Source organism: Chlamydotis macqueenii, chromosome 3, assembly GCF_036417535.1.
Source record: "Chlamydotis macqueenii isolate bChlMac1 chromosome 3, bChlMac1.mat, whole genome shotgun sequence".
Classification (NCBI taxonomy): Eukaryota; Metazoa; Chordata; class Aves; order Otidiformes; family Otididae; genus Chlamydotis; species Chlamydotis macqueenii.
Genome location: NC_141558.1, coordinates 2,624,913 through 2,649,918, shown reverse-complemented (window position 1 = coordinate 2,649,918; position 25,006 = coordinate 2,624,913). Strand labels below are relative to the sequence as shown.

The 25,006-nt window shown below is 41.0% G+C and overlaps 1 protein-coding gene across 3 annotated transcripts in view; it reads right to left on the bottom strand.

Annotated features, from left to right (window-relative positions):
* Positions 1-25,006, bottom strand: part of MSRA (methionine sulfoxide reductase A) — a 290,212-nt gene that overhangs the window by 176,456 nt on the left and 88,750 nt on the right. For all 3 annotated transcript variants that reach the window (XM_086745840.1, XM_086745841.1, XM_086745842.1), the window contains exon 2: positions 3,931-3,999. In XM_086745840.1, the coding sequence (XP_086601966.1) occupies positions 3,931-3,999 (69 nt within the window). The remainder of the gene's footprint in view (positions 1-3,930; positions 4,000-25,006) is intronic.

Sequence of the window (25,006 nt, the reverse complement as noted above, 5' to 3'; positions counted from 1 at the left end):
TAGGCAAAATACTTTTAACTGAAAATATCTACGGCCATAAAATCTAGAAGAAATTTTCATTTATTGAATTTATCCAAAATAGCCCCACACTAGCTACTATGAAGAAAATTATACCTACCCCAGCCAAAACCAGCACACCATCCATAATATAAAAATATAACATCTAGAGTTTCACCTGTTTCAGTCACTGAACTTGGGAATACAGCGTCGTCTTTATTTCAAGGAACACAGTGATTTGTGACAGAGCATTCTACAGCGTCTCCAGCGAGGCCATGAGCGGTGCCTGTGCACCTCCTGTGCTTTTAGCGCTTCAATATCAGTTGGAAACCGGATTAAGAGGTCACTGGATGGTTAGCATTAAAAGATTTCCATTAAAGAGTCACCTTCACCCTTGAAATCTAGCTTTTTCACCATTGTAGAAGGAAGGACGCGTTTCTTTATTCTAACGAAGAATAGGTGTATCTTAGGCAGCTGAATGATGCTAAATAGACAACCGGAGAATCTCAAAACCATTTAAATAGTCTTTTGAAAACAGTGAGGTTCTGTGATAAATGGGAAAGCTGCAGGAACAACGACCCGTGCGCATTCACCCTGTACCTTGATCAAAACAAGAAGTCATTTCGTAAAATAAATAAGGCAGCATTAGCAAGAGCATCTCCAAGGAGGTTTTGCAGAAGGTGGAGCTATGTAATGCAATCTAACTGCATTTTGCAAGAAGGTAAAAAGAGTAGTGTTTACAACCCAGCATTACATTTTATACTGTTATTTTTAGTGCTGAATCTAAAACTACCCAAGCAGTAGGAAAATTCACTGCAAGCAGGCTGCATCTACAAATTCATACGGTTATTTACCATCTTTTTGCTTTTATAGGTCTTTTTAAGGAAGAGGGATGCTTCTTCATAACTACTGCTCTTTGCGACTTGGCCCTGTGCAATCCCAGCTAAAGGATAAAGGATGTTTCTGGAGAAGAAACATCTTGCTAAGGTGGAATCAGAGAGTCTACTTACACAAATGACTAGCTCGGTTTCTTCCTCCTAGTTTAGAGAGCCCTAAAACAAAAAGGACTTCCTGTTAACAGGAGTATGCATGGATAAAATGAGCAACCACCTGAGGAGAAGGTGAGAACCAAGATGAGAACCACCAACAGATACTTGTTTTCTTCTTTGACCACTTCCTTCCATTCCCATTCACGTGAGGCCAGCAAGCGTTGCCCCCTCGGAAGCAGCAAAACCGAACTGCAGCTCCCTTTTCCTACACCACGTATCAGAATGGGATGCCAACGCCAACAAATGACAACAATTATCATCAGAGTCATGTTTGTATACTATTATGTTTCAGGTCTAATAATGAACCTAAGAACATGTAGGTTTTCCATTTATTCACAGCACAGATGGCAGCAGCGTGAGTTTTCACCGCCTAGCCCAACGTTTGCAATCACAATCTTGTGGAAAATCTAGGGCAATTTAGAAATGATTACAGTTACCAGGCTTGATATGAATATAACAGAGTCCCTCAGGAATCATTCAAACCAGGTTGTTTAACAAGATTTTGTGCTCTTCCGATGGAATTCTGCAGGTAGGATATTACTTTACATGAAATTTTACAAATCATGTACAATCAACAGCAATATAACAACTAGAAACACTCACACCAACACCCACCACGACCACTGGAAAACTGAGCTGACCATCACACAGGAAATAAAGAAGGAGCTTTAAAAAATGTTAAACCATTTAAAAATTAAAAATTTAAAAATTTAAAAATGTGAAGACCGCATCAGTATCGATTTTACCAGAACTCTCTGACCCCGCCTGCTGCAAGAAATCCAAAGAAGAATCTCTACATCCATCTTAACTTTAAAACTCAAAAGGTAACATACAATCATTTTCCCTTAGATCCAAAAAAAAGTTATCAAACTATCTCTTATTCTACCACTCCAAGAATTTTTTTATGTTCCCAAAATCCACAGACAAGGGGATACTGGCAGAAAGGCAACACTGAATGTGAGGAACTCTAAAGAGAACTGGAAGAAATCATGACGATAACTGAAGGGTGATACCCACAAACCATTTCTCCTCTTCAACCATGGTACTACAGAAACATTGGCTCCGGAGAAAAGATAATGCTTACTATGACTTATTGAAATAATAATTTCTGGAGCAATAAATTAATGACCATGGATAACCTGGCCCTTTGCATTCCACATAGGATTGCTAAATATTTCTCTGTTTGAAAACAGAGATCAACAATTCATTCCAGATTGATACGTAAACTGTTGCTGTACAAGAACCTACAGCCATTGCTCAGGTTTTTGAAATATTTATGCTACATCTTTTAACATTTTATAAATTAGACCAGATCATCACTGCCAAGCTCAGTTACTGAGAAAATGCCATATTGACTTAGGCTACTTTCTCCTGTAAAACACAAATTCATAATCTTTTACATCAGTAGGGACAATTAGATTATCTAATTTGGTGTACTGTATCATGTAGGGAAGATAATTTCTACTACTTTTGCCTTTATGGAGATCAAGAACGTGTTTTCTATTGATGTGGAACCTCAGGAGGCATCTGGGGTGAATGGGTGCCTGACACAAGTGTTCAGGTTCGTTCTGGGTGCCCTAGGACTACTGTGAAATGTATTTTAGTGTCTGTCTCGGAAACACTGCGTGCAGGTGTAAAATTGCCTGCTAATGCCTACTATACCCCTGATGTCATATCTGAAGGCTGCGTTTATTCTTTTTGTTACACCATAGTGGGCATTTATACAGCATTGCTTCTCAGAATCACTGCTTTTTCCATTCTTGCAATTGCCAAAATTTATATATATATATACGAGCCCGGGACAAAAATATATATCTGACCTGCGGTTATTATAATTTAGAACTCCATCAGCCTAGATGATATAGCAGGTGTATCAAGTAGTAATTTAATATTTACTTCAACATCCCAGATAGATAAACGTTTGATAGGATATAATAAATTGCCCAAGGCACTTTTGTACCTTCCTGTAGAAGTTAATAGAGAATTATATCCTTTCTAGACAATCCAGTCTCATGGCTCAAAAGAGGGTTATGATGTTTTTTATTCTCTATAACAATAAGTTTTAATAATCATCATTATAGAAATCCACTTTTTTCTTCCCTAGTAAATTCCATAGGCTTGCCCTTAAAGACTAACATTAGCACATTCTGAAATGACAGCTCTGACCATTCCCAAATTTGGGTAAAGTCCGTATCTTGGTAAAAAGCTGGTGATTCTGATCTATTTTACACTGTTTCTTTCTTCCAGAAGTAATTAATTTCTCCAGAGAAACAAGTGTTTCAAGTGTTACAAAAGGTCTCAAAGAATGCTATTTTCAAGGAAAATGAAAATATTTTCACAGAGAACAGCGTAGATGCAATGAAATTAACTCTTCTTATTCACAACTGGCCATCTTTCCAGCTCTGTTGGCTCCCAACAGGAAATCTATGGGACTATTCACAAATTAAGGAACAAAATAGCAGGTTTGGTTTGGGGCGTGTAGGCGGTAACAGCTCTTCAAGCACAGCAGACCCAACAGTTTGAGTTCCTTCTATGACTTACGGTCTGGAGAATCACGGATCGTCTTCAGAATTTTGTTTAAGCTAATGAATGATCTCACAGGAATGATCATGCATTAAAAGCTACTATTTTGGAGTTCTTATGGAACAAAATAAGGGTTTCAATCTTCTGTTTGTATAACTCAGAAAAAAATACTTCTAGTATACTCTTTTTGGGGCATGGCCATTTCCCAAAATGATCAGTGGCTTTAGCTGGCTGTAGCGATTAGAAAATGCCAATAGAAGCCCAGATTCTGAAACTCCAAGGACTCAGGCTGAAATTAAGAAATTTGGCATGCAGTAACACTACACAGCTCAGAGCTTTTATTTTAAAACTGATGTCTTACCGAATACAGCCATCTGTGTTCCCTCCGGGAAAGGTTCTACCATTCTGTTTCCATTGACATGATGTTTATCTAGAAGGGGGGGAAAAAAAAAAGTAAAAATTTAACAGAATATATGTTTTGCATAAAACCAACTGTTTTTTTCTTACAGTTTTATTGAAACCTGAAATCTGATTTATGGAAGCCAACCTGTACAATTCACTAATATCTGGAACTTCACACTCTCTGAGCTTGGCTGATGGACAGATGCTCTCTCACTCCCCTCATCAATGGGACAGGGGGAGAAAACAAGACGGAAAAACTCATGGGTTGAGGTAAAATACAGAGGAATCCCTTACCAACCACCATCACGAGCAGTCTAGATTCAACTTGAGGAAAACTAATTTAATTTATTGCCTTTAAAATGCATGACACAAAATCAGCAAATCTGCATCCGCTGTTTTAATGGAAACTGAAAAGCTGGTACATTTGAGGTTGACTTTAGTTAAACAGTCCTTTTCTAGCCACTGTGGCTACCTACCCTCACGTGAAAGACCATTTTCTCTAGAGAGAAGTTGGGCTCTGAGAAATCTGCTCTGTGGAAGCAGACAGATGAGCTACAGCTCTCACAAGCTGCAGCTTCAGACTACAGTATACATCCTTGCACAAGTACACAGGAGGCCCTAAGACAGAACACCTATACAAAGCGTTTGCACAAAAGCCAAATCAAGAATGAGACTTTCAGTCTCCAGGAATACAAAGCACACAGGGAAGCGCAGTATTGTGGCATCGCTGGTGCTCACACAGATGATTTCTGCGCAATAAAATAGTGGAAGCCTGGCTTTACTCCCTCCATGACAAGATGGCTCCCAGGGGTTAGGAACTGCTCAGTTTCCCAACTAAATAATATTTTCTTCACATCCCAACGTACTTCCCTTTCATCCCAATGTACTTTCCTCAGCATAAAGAAAATTCTACTTCTTGTCATAATATAAGTTACCACTATTGTATAATCAGGGTTGTGTATATAACCTGGAAGGGTTGAACGTACAACCGGGAAATGAGCTCTCCGACTTCCAAATAAAATAAAGTATATGGATCCACAAAAGAATAGAATCACAGAATGGTCTGGGTTGGAAGGGACCATCAAAGCCCATCCCATCCAACCCCCCTGCAAGGAGCAGGGACATCTCCAACCAGATCAGGTTGCTCAGAGCCTCATCCAACCCGGCCTTGAACGTTTCCAGGGATAAATATTCCCAATCCTTTTCACTGGCATCCCCACATCAATTTCCTTATCTACTAAGACTCATTGTCAACAGCGGTGGAAAGAAATAAAATCGCCTGAACTCAAAACACAGGTTTCTGTTCACAAAATGCTTTCCAGGGAGAAAGCCAAGAGATTTTCTCAGTATGGGTATTATTTTGCTTCCTGTCGTACAGAACCTGGTGAGGAATAAAACAAGTCAAATTAAGAACATGGGATTGCCTTGCCAATTTTCTGAAAGCAATATTTTTCATTAGCAGGGGAGGCAAAGCACGGTACTAATCCCAGCTGGCATCAAACATTCATCAATAGTCGACGCGAAGGGAAAATCAGGGCTATCTGAATTGGACTGAGAGGCGCCATGAAGTCAATTGTTTGCCTTTAGGAAGATTGAATGCCCTGTGCCACACAAGCCAAGAGAGGGTGTTCAGGAAGAAAATTGTTGGGAGGTCCAGAGCAGGAGTAATATGACCCGCGTCGTACAAAGTTTCCACCTCGTCAGCTCGAGCTTGTATAACTGACATGACCTACAACCATATGAGATGAGCGAACAGTCAGAAAAATTATGAAACATCAGGCAAGATCAAACAAACTAACCCTGCCCCAGTCCTGATAGCCGCCTTCACTTAAAGCGTGAATGACATATATAATGCACGAAGTGGTTATCATTTCAAATGGTGAGGCTTTCAATATATTAAAATTAAAATTAAACTTTCAGAGGTGAGATAGGCTTGAATGAAAGTAATTTTTTCATAGTTCTCAAGTTGTCTTCCAATGCCTTCATACTTTTGCTTAAACGATCTTAGCAAGATAAAATTATTCATCTTCCTGTCATTCACACTTTATTTTACAACTTGTCCAGTATTCCCTGCCCTCTGTAATAGATGCACTAAATGGTAAAAAATAAAAAAAAATTACATGGACTTCCACAAAACATACAGTCAACCTTAGGAAGAAAGTTACAACATATAAATAAAGAGCTTCTCAACAAGTACACTATTCAAAGAAGATCGCACTTTGGAGCTTTTTACTGAACAGTTTTTCTTGTGAAAACAGAAGCTTTAATTCTCACCTACAAATTGGATTTAATAGCTCCAGAAAATCAGGAATATTTTGGCCCCATGGAATCAGAAAAAAAGTTAGAAGGACTTTCCCTGTAACTTGCCAACAGAAAGATTAAATGACTTTTCCAAGCTCATCATCATTCCAGAGACAAGGGCTTGCAATAAGTAAGATAAAACTTGTTGTTATGGAGACGTGGAAAGATTATCGGTGAACGCTGAACTGGCTGTGAGAAGTTAACTTCGGCTTCCTACTCGTAAAAAAACCACAGGTTTCACCCTCATACTGTCAATATTTACAGGATTAATCTTCCAGCGGACTACCACAGCATCCAGGCACTTGGAAAAGGAAGAATTGTGAAGCCATTAATGTCTTTGTGCTACCTTCTTGATCTTCTTGATCCTCAGGGTTTCAACGGAAAGCCAATTGGTAAGGAATAAATTTTAATTTCTGTTATATTGATATTCAAGCTGTCAGTATTTTCATGAACGTCACTTCAAAACCAAACAACGGGTGACTTCCCCTCAAAACCACTAAACGCTGCTCCGTCCTCAACTGCAAAAACTCTCTACCATTTTTCAAACTAAGCCTCACAGACAGCCGCAACACGCTTTGCTCCCTGCTGAACAGAACTACTATGCGCTGAAAGCAACACATATCCCAAAGGTCTTGACATTCAGCTTTAGCTTCAGGCAAAGTCTGCTTTAGATACACGCAGTCCTGGCCCTCTCTCCTTAGATTCTCTGGATTTTTATAGAAATAATCCTTCACGGATCCTCTGTGAAACCGCATAATATATGGAAAGATAATCAAGAGCTGCTAAACAGGTCCTCAATATTCCTTTGGCATAACTCAGCCTTTGGAGCCCATCACTCAATGGTTCCAAACATAGGCCTACAATTGCCCTTCTCTAAAGATTCACTACGCTCAAGCAAAGCTCTCTCCACACATGGGTTAGGCTACATCTGCACTAGCAAACTATTAAAATAAGCAAGTCATATCTAGAAACTATTTGAGAGAGTGTTAATTAGCCTAGCTGAAATCATGTTAGATCCAATCCTAGCAATTTACCAGTGTGGACAGTCAAGTTCCAGTCTCTGGGCCTGTTCTCCAGTACAGTTTAATTTATTAGGACATACTTCATTTATCTTCACAGTTAATGGTATCACACTAGTAATAGATAAATTCAACAACGAAAGATCATAGAATCATAGAATGGTTAGAGTTGGAAAGGACCTTCAAAGCCCATCCAGTCCAACCCCCCTGCAAGAAGCAGGGACATCTCCAACCACATCAGATTGCTCAGAGCCCCGGCCAACTTGGCCATGAATGTTTCCAGGGATGGGGCATCCACCGCCTCTCTGGGCAACCTGGGACAGTGTTCTACAACTCACATGGTAAAAAAATTTTTCCTAATATCCAATCTAAATCTACCTCCCTCTATTTTGAAACCATGACGCCTCGTCCTATCACAACAGGCCTTACTGAACAGCCTCTCCCCCTTGAGGTACTGGAAGACCCCTATAATGTCTCCCCGGAGCCTCCCCTTCTCCAGGCTGAACAGCCCCAGCTCTCTCAGCCTGGCCTCATAGGAAAGGTGCTCCAGCCTTTGATGTTCAAACGAGAAAGTTTTCTAAAAAATATTTCCTTTGCAAACCAGGCTGACTTAGGTTCTATACAGATTTACAGTTCTGTGATAAGCCCAGAGGAAATTTAAAGCTCAGTTAAATAAAAACTCGCTGCCGTTAAGCTAAATTCATAATAAAGTCATTGCCGCAAAAATTTATAGCACTTACCAGACCTTTAATGGAATCGAACTTGCAATTATTAGAGATTGAAGTTGGTGCTTCTTTCTTAAATATATAAAATTAAAGCACCAGGCTGACGCAGAGCAGCCAGTCACTCATAAGCAAAACCCTCCCTCACAGCAGTACAGACGAAATTAAAGGTACACCAATAATTAAATCATCAGTGCAGAAAGTCTACACAGGGCATTTTGCACAACTGAAGATCTCCGAGAGGAACTCTAGGTTAAGATGCCCACAGCCATTAACGAACACGAGTTCTCTCTTTGTGGACCCAAATGAAGCTGCTGAAAAAGATCTAGCTGTCAGAGAATGCTGATCCAGCGCTGAGTGAAAATCAGAAATTTTCTGGTCTCAAAATATTCCATCTCAAGCAATCACTGTAAAGATTTGAGAACAATTATTTTTTATTAATAAGAGATTCATATGTTCTTCATTTTTATTTTTTATTTTTAAACCATTAGGGAATATTTAGACTACATATCCAAACTTGTTCTATCAGAGCAGCCAGAAAGTTATTATTTTTAAATGAAAACTGAGATTCTCACATAATCAAATTAATCCAGGAGTAGGGGTCATATTTAGACACGAGGACTATTAATTTTCCATAGTAAGTACAGCCAGGAATTGAATTGAAAATAGCTGATTAACCAATTGCCATAAGCGTCCTCCATCTCCTACCAGCTCAAACATGATAGGTACATGGGGAGAGGAAAGGAAAAGGGATAAGCAGTGATGGTGCAAGGGAGAAACTTCCTAAAGCAAACCAGCTACTTCTTGAACGACTCCTTGCCCCTTTCTTTTTGTCGTAGTTCAGCCCCGACCAGGACCAGACCTCGCAGTCTCTCTCTCACTCCCCCCACCCTCTGAGAGAACAGGGGGAGATGATATAAGAAAAACAGCTCGAGGTTTGAGATAAGGACGGGGAGAAATCCTTAAAGTTACTGTCACAGGCAAAACAGACTCGACTTGGGGAAAATGCTTTACATTCCTGCTTCATCATCAGGGGAAGAACTCCTCGCATTCCTCCTCTGCTCCAGCGTGGGGTCCTCCCCAGGCTGCAGGTGGATCTCTGCCCCTCCATGGACCTCCATGGGCTGCAGGGGGACAACCCGCTCCACAATGGTCGTCACCACAGGCTGCAGGGGAATCTTGGCCAGGAGCCGCATTACTCCTCCCCCTCCTTCTGCACTGACCTTGGCGTCTGCAGCCGTTCCTCACAACAGGCTGGCAGACGCCTCTCAGGATCTTTTTACATCTCATTCACATCTCCTCTCCTCTCCACTTCTTGCAGCCGGGCCGGGCCGAGTCGGGCCCAGACGCCGCCCGGCGGGAGGCCAGAGGGTGAGGCCTGCAAGGCCCACAGGGCTCGTGCCTCCCCTCTATGCCTCCCGCTCAGCTTCTTCACATCTTCTCTCTTTTTTTTTTTTCTCTTTTCCCCTACTTAAATACATTATCGCAGAGGCGTTATCACAGAACATTCTGCTACCAATTGGCTCGGCCTTGGCCAGCAGTGGGTCCGCCCTAGGCCCGGCCGAGTTCACTGAACAAAGGGGAGCGACTTCTAGCAGCTTCTTACGGAAGCTACCACCACAGACCCCCCTCACTGAACAAAACCAGAACACTTTTCTACCTCTTTTCCTGCACTTTCCATCACACCACCACCGTGGTGGGTTCTTCTCCATTGGCTATACCGAACACTCAGCTGTCGAAGTGGTAGGCAGATCACTGATAACTCTGATTATTATTTCCAAAAGTGGCAAATAAGCCATAACATAGCATAAGAGTTGCAAGATGGGCACCAAAGAAACATAAAATCACCACTCACGATGCTGAGTGTTAGCTGAGCATGGCATGTACATATAATATTCGGCGTGATTGCCATATTAATTTCAAACAACAGTTTGGAGGCAAAAACGTAGACCCAAGCCAGTGTGGGAAAGTCTGCTATTATCTAAATAAAGAGGGATGAAGAAAAATGTCCAGCATTGAATAAGTAAGTTATTTAAATGCCTCCTGAATTTTGAATGTGAGCAGAGTGTGTCATCCACGGTCACAACTCCACCTCTCTAAAGCAAAGTAATTAAAAAGTAAGATGACAGAGACCATTTGAAAGCTCCTAACATGGAGACAGACTGATGGCATTTCACTGGAACCTACAGCTGCTACGTTCTCTTATTTAAAAATTCATTGAATGCCCAAGTTTAACTTTGGTGCCGGAGTTTGTACCCTCCAGCAAGACCACAGTAAAACAAATGCTGAAATGAGAAGGCATCAGATTCATTGCTCCTGCGATGGCTGAGGAAGTTTTACCGCTTTAGGAGAAGACAGAACTACCAGCAGTCTGAAAAGCTGACGTAACCACAAATCTAACCCATAGCAGAAGACAAGTGAAGGGCTTTGTGAGAAGGAAGACAGTCAGAAAAAGTTCTTCATGGCACGACTGGTGACTCACTGCGAGATCCATGGATGATCAGGGCTGATCATCCCCTACTGCTTTTTCATGTAACATTTTTTACCGCTGCGCACCGTCGATATACAGTACATAATTGAAGGCCAGTGGGTTTCCTTTCTGTCTTGTAAACAACAAATTATCTAATTTTCATTTCCAGTGAAAGACTGCAACATTTAGAAAAAAAAAAGGGTGGAAGTTTGGCAGTGCAGTGTTACCATTTAACATGTAAAAGGTCTGTAAGCGCCATCAAAGCGAAGAAATCCTAAGCTAAAGAGGACTAAGGAGTAAAAATAAGGAATTCACTGCCCTTGGGTAAAGGTTCAACACAGGTGACACACAAAAACTCAGTTTGAAGGAAGCAAAATTAGCCTTACTTACCAGTATCTTCCAAATAAATATTTTGTTTTTAATTTAACCATGAATTAATTTAACCAAGAATGAATTAGATACCTGTTCATTTTTTTAAACAGTCAAATTCTTTGCAGTAACCATATTGAAGTCTACAGGAAGAACTTAGAATCATAGAAGGATTTGGGTGGGAAGGAAGTGTTCAAGACCACCCAGTCCAACCCCCCTGCCAGGAGCAGGGACATCTCCAACCACATCAGGTTGCTCACAGCCCCGGCCAACCTGGCCTGGAATGTTTCCAGGGATGGGGCATCCACCACCTCTCTGGGCAACCTGGGACAGTGCTCCACCACCCTCAGCGTAAAAAATATTTTCCTAATGTCTAATCTAAATCTACCTCCCTCTATTTTGAAACCATTACCCCTTGTAATCAATTTATTAACTTGTCATTAATTTATCAACTTAGTTTTTTAACAGTGAATGAACTTGACAAAAATGTACACTTCTATTGGGCTATACGGCCTGTGGAGTTAAAAGACAGAAACAAATGTGTTATTCATCCTTTGAAGTATAAAACTTACTTGATAAAAGCTTGGAGTTCTGTTTTCTGAAGACAAGCGACCTGACCTTCATTGTACTTCTGCCTAAAACGAGGTGCCTGAGTAAATTACCTGATTCTGAACACTTCTGGGCTTCGAGAATTTCTATGAACTTCCCTGAAAGCCACAACCAGCCAGGACTTTTGCAAAACAGGTCAATCATTTATATACCTAAATATGAACCTTGAAGCCTGACTTTTTAAACCCAAGAAGGTTTGTTGTTGTTTTTTTTTCACTGCACTTTACTCCTGTGAAGTTGTTTAACAGTATCTGTTAAATCTTTTCAAATTTTTTTAATTAATTACTAAATCTCTGATAAATCTTTTACCAACAGATTCGTCCAATTTGAAGTCAATCTGATTAAATGTTGGTTTGAAAGCCTAGTTGTCACGGAGCCAGAATCTTTCTGTTTTTGTCTTCTCATTCCCAGTAGGCATGGCTGGTAGTTTGATCAAACCAGTTATTCCCATTGCTCTGACAGTCATTCTAGGAGTAAGCTTGACAGTTCTTTCAGACAAAAGCATAAACACAAAACTTTTAACCATCTACTTATTTCATTACCCAGAAGATATTTCCTTAACAAAGGGTTCAGTTCTCTAATCTGGTATCTGATGCCAAGAGGAGTTGTGCATGTACTACGTACCAAATTATGTCATTTAGGAGGATTTTATAAATTGTACAAGGACAGGATTGTTCCAGTCATTAATACTGAACCTTACTTCTTCAGACAGAGGGGAAATCTTTCATCTTACTTATATTCTTTCCGTTTCCGACGATCTCCTGGATATCAGAAAATGCTTTTGAGATGGTTTCATAACGATTTGGAAAGGATAGAAGGGAAGCTTGGCTGTTAAAGAGAAAGCTTGTAGATGGATAGATGTCCTACCTTTAGCCTTACTGAGAATTAGGATAACCCCAAGCATTGGGGTAATGGTTTCAAAATAGAGGGAGGTAGATTTAGATTAGATATGAGGAAAAAAAATTTTTAAGATGAGGGTGGTGGAGCACTGTCCCAGGTTGCCCAGAGAGGCGGTGGATGCCCCATCCCTGGAAACATTCCAGGCCAGGTTGGCCGGGGCTCTGAGCAACCTGATCTGGTTGGAGATGTCCCTGCTCCTGGCAGGGGGGTTGGACTGGATGGCCTTTGAAGGTCCCTTCCAACCCTAATGATTCTATGAGTCTATGATTCTAGACAGAGCTGCTGAAGGATTAGGAATTACCTACTAAATTCCCATGTTTTCAACTTAAACCATCTAAAACCACCCATTCATCCTTGTCCCTGAAAGCCTCTCTTCGTCATTTGGGGGATTTAAAGCAGCTACTCCATTGAAAAACCCATGGAAGCACAGCTTCACCAGGGGCACACCCTTAGAGGAGTAAAGAGAAGCACAACAGAGAGAGGGCTGCTCTACTTCAGGCCTCTGTGGAGCTAACAGTGGTATTAGATGTGTAATTTATGGCAGAATTTTGCCCATAAATTCTTCATAGCTGGTGATGAAATAGAAGCTCTCCTTTATTTGCAGGTCTAGTTCAATGAGCAGAACTGTCAGCTCTGCAAACTCCTGTGTAATAAGAAAATCTAATGTCGTATCAGATGAAACCCTAAATGTTATGTTTCCGATCGCTCTTTGTCCCAAAGGATATTTTCAGCACAGGGACATTGCTGCCCGACCCCAGCCATTTATGTTTCCAACCCTGACAAGTCATTTTGGTTCTCAGCATTGGCAGAGAGATGGCGTACATGATCTACGGGGTTCCTTTCACCTCTCATGTCTCCAGTTCCATCCTCCGTCACGCAGTAGAGATTAGCTGTCAAGTCATTACCAATTAAAAAGAGAGGTCAGCTACGTAACGGTAATTATTTGTAGTGTTATTGTTCTCACATGGGGGTTGCCAGCTACTGCTAAAAAAGTACAATATCATTCAACGGAAAACATGAATTACAAATTTTGCCGAAAAATAAATAACTTTGCTTATTAAAATAGGTCAGGAAAGGAAGAGTGGTAGCTGAAAACAGTTTTGAAATGTATTCTGGAGATGATGTCTCACAACGTGACACACTGTGTTCTGCTGCATCCATCCTATCAAACAGATTACTGCACGGAAACTGATTGATGCTACCAAATGTGATGCGTCCTAGCACAGCGTGTCAGTTCAGACCCCAAAACACACGGACTCCTCAGAAAACGTAGGTTCTGTTTAATGAACAAAGGCGAGATTATCACACGCCGATTTTGTTCTGCAGATCTTACTGGGAAACCTACCAACAGGAACGACAGTAAAATAAGTTTTCAAAAATGAAAATTAATTCATTTCTTAGAAGACGGCAGCAGAGAGGCAGAGGAGGGGAAATAGCAACTTTGAAATTTCCAATCTACTGGGGTTTGCAGATGAGCGGCTGAACAGCTGCGCCTGTAGCCATGCGACTGTGCTAATAGGAAGCAGTATGTCACGCAGCGACGGACCACGAGGGAAGCCGGCTGCGCACGTGAGAGGGTAGATGGGCTGCAAGGTCAGAGGAGACCGCGTGCGCGATGGGGAAGATCGGCTGGAGGAGCATGCAGAGGGCAAGGGGAAAAGCTGGTGTAGGGCTCTGCGTAAAGTCGGAGAGCAGATGCGCATACTGAGGGTGGGGTAGTGCGTACGTGGCAGTTGGGACAGAGGATGGTGGGGTGTGGAGGTAAAATATGAGGATCAGGATATATTTGGGGTATGACCGGAGGAAAGTATCCTAGAGAGCACAATAATGGACTTAACGCTGCAAGGAGACAAAGGCACGAACCATTCTGAGACTTTGACACACAGAAAGTACCTGAGACCTAGATAAACATGCCACTCGCATCCTGACTGTACCCACACGTGCTGCTTGATGCATTTTCTGATTTGGTAGGCCAGGAGTTTAACTTTTGAGTTTTTGGATAGATACGTTGTTAAATTAAATACGCTTAAACTGGGATTCGTGCCACTCAGCTTTAGTCATCTACAAGGACATCTACATCTCAGCACTCAGCCTGGGATCCTTCTGTACGCTGGAAAGAGCCAGACACTTCTGTAGTGATTCATTTGACAAATTTTGGATGTTCTCTTCAGGACAAAATTAATCATATTTTTAAATGTCAACTTCTGAGCACTGATTGTAAGGAAACTAGTGACAAACTCAGATGAATTCCACCTATAGCACTTGCAGTAATATCACTGAGATTTATGATGTATTCTGTGGGAGGGTTACATGTACCTGTGTGGACATACATATTTATTAAAATCTGGCCTTGACACCAACGGAGATTCTGGGTTATAAACCAGGACAAATGTTAACGGTAAAACATACAATTAAAATGGCAAAGGAAAGAATAGCAGAGCAAAATAACATTCCTCTCTACAAGGGTCGCTAGAAGGTAGGCTGTCTCACAAGCAGTTTTGTTGCTTTGCTGGGGTAATAAACCTCTAATTAACAGAGCGTTCACCCAGCTCGGAGAGGTAACGAAGACAGAAACATGTTCAGGACACACGGTAGCCAACTCTTGTGGTATTTTCGGGATTGTCACATCATTTCACTTCCCAAAAACCTAACTCAGGGAGTTATGACATAACATTAAAATTTCAGTTTTCATTTTTAAAACTCATGGTTTTTAAAACCCATGGCTTTTAGCCTGCCTGTTGGGGGATTACAAAAATGCGTATCACCTACACTCAAAAATTAAAAATTAAACAGGAAATACAAATATAATTTCTCCTTCTAAGAAGATACGCGGTGTTCAAATGTTCAAGATTTTATCTTCCTTATACCTCTACAACGGCTCCACTATCTACATGGATGTGCAAATCTTTTGTTTAGGTTCTCATTATCTCCCACCTTGATTGCTAAAATATGCTTTCCTTGAGACTTAAGGCTCTCTGGAGCACTAAAATTCCCCAAGAATATTGCTGCAAAGAACACTGTTCTAGTCCATCAGTTTGACAACATCACTCTCTTCTTCAAATTGCTTCTCTATTGTGCCAAACAGAAGTTGCTTGTCCACCGTCAAGACTCTCCTGACCAAGACTGCACTGCCAGCCATCTTTCACTGCACACGTTGGATGTCATGTTCCACCTCTGATCACTCAGAGATGTCAGTCATCACTTTTTAGACTTTCTAACAAGTTTCCTCATCATTTCTGAGGCACTCCCCCTCACAGCAGGGAGACGCCCGTAAACAAAACCAGAGCTACCTCCTTATCTCCTTCCGTAAACCTCCTCTCCTTTACGGAAGTGTAGATGAAAAACCTGACGTGTGGTAATCCAAATAAAAATAATAAAAATAGTGTTGTGTTTACTGTGTGGGACCCGGTGCATTGCTGTTGAGTAATTAGCATTGATAATTATCCCTGAACAGGTCAGCATCATTCGAGAGAATATAACAGCACCCCACCTTTTTTGACTCCCTATAATGAGCAGCAATGCACTGAATGCACAGAAAAAGCCCTAAACCTGGAGCAGAGCGTGGTATTGAGTTATCCATGTAAAGCAAACAATCCCTGCCATCTCTACCACGACCGCTTTTCAGGCAGTTCCGGTAGCACCTGGTTGTTGGTGTGGGAATTGAATAAAGCTGATAAAATACAACCAGACTTTATTTCAGAATTACGAGACAATGGCTTTCAAAATCCCACTCAAAACCCTTATCTGAACCGCTTGGCTATGAATACTATCAGACAGGCTGGAAAACCAAGAGATCCAAACAAAGGACAACGATAAACACGGTGGAACCGAGCGGGGAGGAGATGTCCAGTGGGGTGTGGCAAGGAGGATTGTTAAGCCTGGCTTTATCTAGCAGCTTTATTAATTATCTGAAAGAAGGGGTGAAAAGCACATGAATAAAACATGCACTGGATGCTCAACTGGGACATCATGTGTACACCATGAAAAATGAAAACCAGCACAAAGCTCTAGGCAGAATTTCTGCAATGAAGCACGGAGATGCAAAGGAGCTCCAGGAATACTACTGCTTTCTTATTATGGAAGAGGAGCTTGTGCCCTCATCTTGATCTTAAAAAAAAAACCTCTCCAGAAGGGCAGGGACCACAGCTCGAGGGAAGGACAGAAGATTCACAGGAAAAATAAACTCTTACAATGGCCAGACTCCGGAAACCCAGGTGCCCTCAGCTGCTCCTAGTGATCCCGCTGCCGGGGATGCGATCCCTGTTGGTATGCTTCCTGGCACTGCTTGGCTCTGCATCTCCTGCCCTGTCAAGCGGCAACCTCAATGCCAAACTCTAGGCCAGCCTATGCGAAGAAAAGCTAGGTACAGAAAACAGTGCAGTCTTAACGGTAAAATGCTCCAAATTCCTTTTAAGTAGGTTGCTTTTCTATAATTTCCACATTAGTATTTACATAAATAACCTTCTAAATGGGATTTTGATTCCGGATGCTCGCTTTCTGGGGGCTCAGCCTGAAAGAAGTTAGGTCTTGTGCCAATTGAGACTAGGTGTCTTAACACCCAGGAATTTTTATGGTCATAGCTTCTCAAAATTAGATTCAAGGTAATTTTTGCTGGAAGTTCACATATATGTTCAAAGCAGGAAAATCCCTTTGAAATTGATGGCTGGCCATGAATTTCTAGATAAACAGGAGAGCAGAGGTTTTTCAAGTCTTTAATTACACACGTAGAGACATAATGCAAACTTTATTTTCCTGTGGAGGGACTCAGAAACACTGCTTCTCCAATGCAGACTTCTCTGACTAACACTACAAAATTGTAATATTGCACTCAAAGAGGCCATTCAAGCTGATGAGATCACTCCACGTGTAACAACTTTCATTTTTTCTGAAGTATAATATGGAAGAGCTTGACCCGGGGAAGGTTCCTCTCACCCAAAGCACCTGGACTAATGGGGAGAAATACGCAGTATTGAGCGATTCACATGCTTTTCGGTATCCGCATACAGAGGAGATGAATCTCATCCTCTATGTGACTATTCCTCCTCAATTGCTACGAAGGGTCCTATGGTGATTAGCTCAGACAAAGATACGTATACCGGATCGATTTAATATCGGATCGATTTAATTCCAACCAGACTGTCTGTTTTCATGCACTTAGAGAAGCAATACCAAAGAAAAGCCACTCTCATACTTTTTTTCTGTCTACTCATTGATGCTCTGTACCTTTAGGAAGCTTGATTCTTCCTTGAACAAATGTCCTGGTTTATATCAGCTTTGTATTTATTCTCCATGAAAATGAAAAAAAAAAAAAAATTTGGAGATCCAAGCCAGTGAACAACCAAGCCTGTTGTGACTTCTGTACCTAAAAAACCTAACCAACACGTGATACTAAAACTTTACACCATCCCAGAAAGGGATTATTACGCATATTATACCACTAACACAATGACAGGTTAAAGAACTTCACGGTATCACTGGTAATCACTTGATTCCCGGTCCCTCACACCAAAGAGTTTGTCCAACTCCCTCTCCAGGCACTCGCAAAAGGGTGTTTATTGGGCTAATAAAACCCAACGGAGGGAATTCAACAGTCGCTCTCTATTAATGAGTTAACATCACTCAGTCATCTACAATTTAATTTTTCTAAGACCCTGAGATTTTAATTTGAGTAATACTTCTATTAATTACAATGTCTAATAACAAAGTCTAATTCAGACATCTGTTAAAAGTATGTAATGTTAATTTATTGGAAAATCTCCAGCAGTGCTCAATTAAAATGTTCCCCAGTTAAGTTAATGCATATAATTTGTAATGAACAGCAAAATTAGACACTCTTAATAAAAACAATAGCAAATTAAAAACAATAAAACCTTGAGTTTAAGATTGACAAAATTAAAGATGCAGAATTTTTCATTAAACGGTAGAGCAAGAATTTTTGAACACGGGACATTCTCACACCGGTTTGGGAGCCCATCTTGCCGAGCATTGCTCCAGACTGGTACCTACAGGACATATTTGTTGCACGAAACAACTATTAATCTTGACTTACTAGATTTTTCTTGCTTTAATTTCAGTTTTCCCCTCACAAGATATTTTTCCCTTCCTTAAATATTTTTGGTAGGATGAATTTTGCTGTTTTTGAACAATTACACTGTTTTGCAGCGTATCTGAATTAAATTCCTAGGTGAAACAAGCAGTGTTTTTTCTCAGCTGAACATTGCCGTCGTATTACCATTTCCATGCCGGACTGCGCGTCTCCGCTAGGCCGTTCATGTGTTTTTCAAAACGGATGGAGACGCAACCATGGAAATGAGGTACAGCGCCGCTTTAGCGAAGCCTCACAATACACCACGGTCCCTTAAAGCACAACTGACATTTCTTTTTTTTTTTCGCCTTGTGAAGATGTCAGCGGCTCTGAGCAAGAAGCGGCGTGCAGGCGGTGATAGAGTATCTCTCTCAGCCACGTTCCCCCGTGATGGCAGATTATCTGCCTGGAGGTTGCGTTCGGCTTCAGTCAGCTGTCAGTCAGCAGATGAGGAGGAACGGTCCAGTGCTTCTTTTCCCCCCTCGCCTATCTGACAGTGATAAATGACCAGACCTAATGCTCAGCTAAGCTTGACGGGTCCAGGCCTCCCCTCGCAATCTGTTTCAGACGAACATCAGCCTTTTTTTTCCTGGTAATATCCCCTGGCGGCCCAGCAAAGGCAGGACCGGCGAGCGCCAAGGTTAGGCCGGCTGGCTTTTCTTTTTCAAAAAAAAAGAAAGAGAATTGTGACTTTACTGCTTGAAGAAGCTCATAATGTGATGGCAAAAATAAAGCGTTATAAACCCGCACAATAAGGGTCAATTAACTCTCTTCCTAAAAGGACGGATACGTCTCAAAGCTTCGGAAATGTGCCTCAGCCTTAAATACAGTTTATCCCAAGGGCTTGTCCTCCTTGCAAAACAACGTCATGATATTGCTTCTCTCATTGTCTCTGGAGTGGATGGGGAAGATTATAAAAAAGACGATTTTTATAGTAAAATAGGAAGTAGTTACCCCGATTATTAAAAATTGCTACAACTTCCTCTTGAACAGCTACTGCAGTTTAACTTTTTTTTTGGTTTTAACTTTCATCTTAAGTCAAATAAATTACTCCAGGATTCTAGGCTCAAATTACATTTCTTGTAACGTAGCAAGCATCAATCACCAAGCTAGGCACTGACCACTACAAAGCCATACCCACAATTAAAGGATCCATCTTAAATAGATGCTTCATAGTAAAATTCCAGTTCATATTTTGTACCTTCCAAAGAGTGTAAGTGATTTATGATGAGACGCAAGAGGATTTGAAATGAATGAAGAAAATCTAAGCAAAAGGCAGACAACCTTAGGGTGCCAGGGCTGGGCACTGAACTCATCGTTGCAGCCCTACCTGCTGTCTACGTGGCATCTTAATGTTGGTTTCACTGCATCTTTAAGCATCTCTGGCCTCTAAGAGACCAAAGTTTCATTTTTAAAATACCTTCAACCATTTCCAGAGGAGAGTCATCGCAAAGCTACACTCAGGCTAAGAACTGGAATTCAACCACCAGCCAGCTCCCACTTATATACTGAGCATGACGTTTATAGAATCATAGAATCACAGAAGGGTTTGGGTTGGAAGGGACCTTCAAAGCCCACCCAGTCCAACCCCCCTGCAAGGAGCAGGGACATCTCCAACCGGATCAGGTTGCTCACAGCCCCGGCCAACCTGGCCTGGAATGTTTCCAGGGATGGGGCATCCACCGCCCCTCTGGGCAACCTGGGACAGGGTTCTACAACCGTCATCGTAAAAATTTTTTTCCTAATATCTAATCTGAATCTACCTCCCTCTATTTTGAAACCATGACCCCTTGTCCTGTCACAACAGGCCCTGCTGAACAGTAGGTTCAGTAGGAATGGTATGGAATGGGATGGAATACTCTCTTTGGCCGGTTTGGGTCAACTGTATTAGCTATATCCCTCCCAGCTTCTTGCACCTGCACATTAGCAAAACTCAGGAAGCTGGAAAAGTCCTTTGGTCTCTTTAGCAACAACTAATAACATCAGTGTATTATCAACATTCTTCACACACCAAATCCCACACTAAATCCAAAACACAGCAGCTACTGAGAAGAAAATTAGCTTCATCCTGGCCAAAACCAGGGCAGAAGTGTGCCAAGAAAGGATTTCTCCCTTCGAAAAGAAAGAAACTGAATCTGGTAGTTATTTTGGCAGGCGTAAGCGATATATTCCCCAAGGTTAAGTGCCCTAAATTATTCTGTATGATCAACAGGGAGATAGGACATTGAGGAGAGCAATTCAAACAACCTAAAATTTAATTTTCAGCTTTGAACTGCCTTTTGAATGAGTTCTCTCCCAGTCTGTCTCTTCACTGACTGTGGAAGAAGAAACACGGGAGATTTTAGTACGTCATCCAAAGATGCAACACAGTCCTTTGAAAACAGAATCAATTTTCTAAAAATTTCCTCTTTCTATTAACTAATAAAGTTCTAATTAAGAATGTGTTTCTTTTTAGAAATTCAGCATTCTATCCAGTCTTCTTCTGCTCTGAGCAATCTTAATAACAAAATTTGGATATTCAGATCTATTATACACTGAAATTAATTGACATATTGAGCTTATCTTGTAATTTAATAAAATGGGGTGTAATTAATTTATCCATTATTGTTTTAATGGTTATAAATAAACTACCTCAAGCTCCTATCTGCAGCTCAAACTGGGCTTGTGCGTCATGGCTGTGGCGTGACACACAACTCACTGAACCACTATCATTTCTTTACAGCTGGCTTACGTGTAACGATTTTACAAGTTGTAATGAACGAGGGATGTGGGAATATTGCCTGCACTGCATCCCTTCCTTCCTGAAATAAAAGAGAACTGCTGGGAAATCCCGCTTTCTAATTTCACCAGTCACTTCGCACACAGTCGTATGAGTAATACATGGTAACGTTTGTGTTTCATCATTGAAAAAGCAGATTTTTAGTAGATAAAACGGAAGAGGATTTTTTAAACATTTTTTGCCTTCATAAAATGACAAAACATAATCATGATTTTAGTACTTTAACGCGTCTTGATTTACCAGAAGTAAATATAACATCGAGTATCCTGAGTTTATAATGCCTACTTTGCAGAAAACGACAACAGTCCCACAGTATTTTTATCTTTATATTACTGAAATAGCATTGCAAATGAGACTCCAATTTTGCACTCTTTTTTCTTGCCGCCTGTATTATGGCCAGCTGCAGCTTATGGTACTACATAATCAAGGACAGTTTTTCAGAATTATTCAACAGCTCCCATTGAACTGATGGCAGATTTTCATAAGAGCTCAGCACTTAATACTGTAAGATCTTTTAAAAATCTGACTCCTGTTGGAGCAAGTCCAGGGGAGGCCATGCAGATGCTGAGAGGGCTGGAGCAGCTCTGCTGTGAGGCCAGGCTGAGAGAGCTGGGGCTGTTCAGCCTGGAGAAGAGGAGGCTCCGGGGAGACCTGAGAGCAGCTCCCAGTGCCCAAAGGGGGCTGCAGGAAAGGTGGGGAGAGACTCTTCAGCAGGGCCTGCTGGGACAGGACAAGGGGTCTTGGTTTGAAAACAGAGGGAGGTAGATTCAGACTGGGCATAAGGAAGACATTTTTTACGCTGAGGGTGGTAGAACCCCGTCCCAGGTTGCCCAGAGAGGCAGTGGATGCCTCATCCCTGGAAACATTCCAGGCCAGGTTGGATGAGGCTGTGAGCAACCTGATGAGGTTGGAGATGTCCCTGCTCCTTGCAGGGGCCTTGGACTGGATGGGCTTTAAAGGTCCCTTCCAACCCAAACCATTCTTTGATTCTATGATAACAAACCAATAGTGGCAGAGGCAGATGGGCAGGACCACAAAGCTCTACACAGTTACATGGTCTTCAGTTTCCTCGTGGTTCTCTCTAGTACTCTCCCAGGTAGTTCCCAGCAAGCTTCAGGAGTCAGAGTAGGTCAAGGTTCATTCCTGTCAGGCAGTCCTGATGTGCCCGTGATGGTTTGGAAAATAGTTTGCTAGCATGAAGGTGGCCAAACAACCCCAGTGGCCTCAAAGCCAAAGAACAGGCCTTGGCTCTGCTTTAGTTCACTACTCCAGATGTTGCCTGAAGGCTTAAAAGGTTGTGGAGGTTTTTCAGATGTGATGTGCTGGAGGAATCTGGGCACTGCTGTTTAAGACCATCAGTCAGTAGATTTCATAAGGTTCAAGTAGCATTCTAAGAAGTCACAAATGGAGCCACTTGCAAAATTTTACAATTCACAGAGTTTGGAAGTTAGGGTTCCTTTTTTTTAATTTTTATTTTTAAAGATAGACCTTGAAAGAGCTATTATTTGTCTTTATACAAATGTAGAAGGAATAGAGTTGAGATGCTGCCAAAATTCAGGTGGCAACTTTTACCTGCTACTGCCTATCAAAGATTCATTAGTAATGCTCACCGACAAAAGGCTCTATATGACATTATCAGAGCCCGAAAACATTGTTGTTCAGTGAAAAAAAAATTACTACATTTTTCTGACATTCTCACATTAAAACTTTTAATATTTCCAATAACAATAATTAATTATGTTTTTCTCTACATTTTATAATACCTCTCGAAATAAGATCATGTTTATTGCTCTAGATCCATAAAACACTCTAGATCCAGTTTAACAAGCCATGAGGGAATAATGAAAAAATAATTGCTGTCTTTATTAAGAAGGTTATTGCTGAACTTTATTTGTTATTTGAAAATTGGAAATCGAAGTTATGTGTAGAATATAAAAAAAAAAAAAAAGAGATGATGATTTACCAGCTAGGTTAATGTAAGCTAATAAAACAATTATGAGGTCAGTAGTGACCTCTGTGGGATTATAGAATCACAGAAGGGTTTGGGTTGGAAGGGACCTTTAAAGCCCATCCAGTCCAACTCCCCTGCAAGGAGCAGGGACATCTCCAACCACATCTGGTTGCTCACAGTCCCGGCCAACCTGGCCTTGAACGTTTCCAGGGATGGGGCATCCACCGCCTCTCTGGGCAACCTGGGACAGTGCTCCACCACCCTCAGCGTAAAAAAATGTTTTCCTAATATCTAATGTAAACCTACTAATCTAGGTTCTCTGAAGTGGTTCATCCAGAAAGAGGATGGTCAAGTGGACGGGTTAAAGAAAGCACAGTTACCTTTAATTTTTATAACACTTAATATGTATATACCATTCTATTTACCAAATTTCACTGCCTTCCCCAAGGCGAAACAAAAAACTTTGTGGTAATACTTTCAATGTAGACTTGGATGAATACTTACTGGCAACAAAGTCATAGTATTTTCTAATGAAAATCATTCACAATTTGAAATTAATTCGCTTTAACCATGTTCGCTTCACTTTTGTATTTGCTTTCTACAAACATTCAGTTGATAGAATTTTCGTGCTATAAATGTTCAACGAAAAACAATTTTAAAAATCACGTAAGAAAGCATTCAAGAAGTAGAATTCAAAATCCACCCTGGTAATTTGTCTCAATTGCTTTGAAAGCCTACATAGGATCTCACACTTCATAGGTTTTAACGAATTTATAGTCACAGCTCTCAGAAGGGCAGAATTAGGAGCTACCTGATGCACCTCTGGCTACAAAAGAAGCCAGCAGCAGATAAGGAAATTGAATATGCGTGTCCCAGGGTCTAAGCTACCTGTCCTACCACCATCCTCAGCTTCTTCTGAGTCAACAGTAAAGAAACCTGAAACAGGAAATTTTTATTTTAAGCGATTGTAAACAACAAGTAAACTAATAGAAAGAGGGTCAATGACTAATACATTACATGGACAGAAGTATTTAGCAATGCAGGTACAAACAAGACAACCTCGCAAATTCAAATTAACTACCCCGCATATATTCATAGATCTACATGCATGTGTGACTGAATATTTAAAACTCAGTAATTAATCTCAGTTGCAAATTCCTGACAGAAATATGATTAACTCTGTGATTTTGAAAATAAGACTCCGATTTACAGCACGTTGTTTAGATCTTATTGCATCGGCTGTATCTACACAAACTTGTCTAGCCACAGGCAGCTCTCATTTCTTGGCTTGACAGGAACTTACGGCAGTAGTTAACGTAAACTGAAATATTTTGCATAGAACCTCCCTAAAGCCAAAAAAAATAAAGAAGGCAATATTTAGGAATACAATAAGCAATAATCACTCACCAAAGTAGGCAACGAACTGCCTTTAAATATCACATGTGGCTTGATCTGACGACTCAAGAGGGAGAGAGGAAATCAAGTCAGCTATTCAGATTCTGGCTAGGATTATAGGAAGTGTTATAAAAACAAAGACAGAAAAGCCAAGATAACAAAATAATGTGGCAATTCCAGACCGTTCTTCAAATACAAACGATGAGACTATAAGTTAGATAAAATACACGTGCTTTTAAACTATTACAGTCAGAAAGCACTCAATGTAAGTGGATGTAAAAAAGTTTTGGTTTTTTTTTAATTAATCCATGATATTTGAACAAGATCTGTGCCACAGCTCATTCAACATTTCCACACAGATGTTGCACAAGATCTGATATTGCCTTGCAGATTCTAGCAAGACCTGAATCTCGATCTTAATCCAGATCTACCACT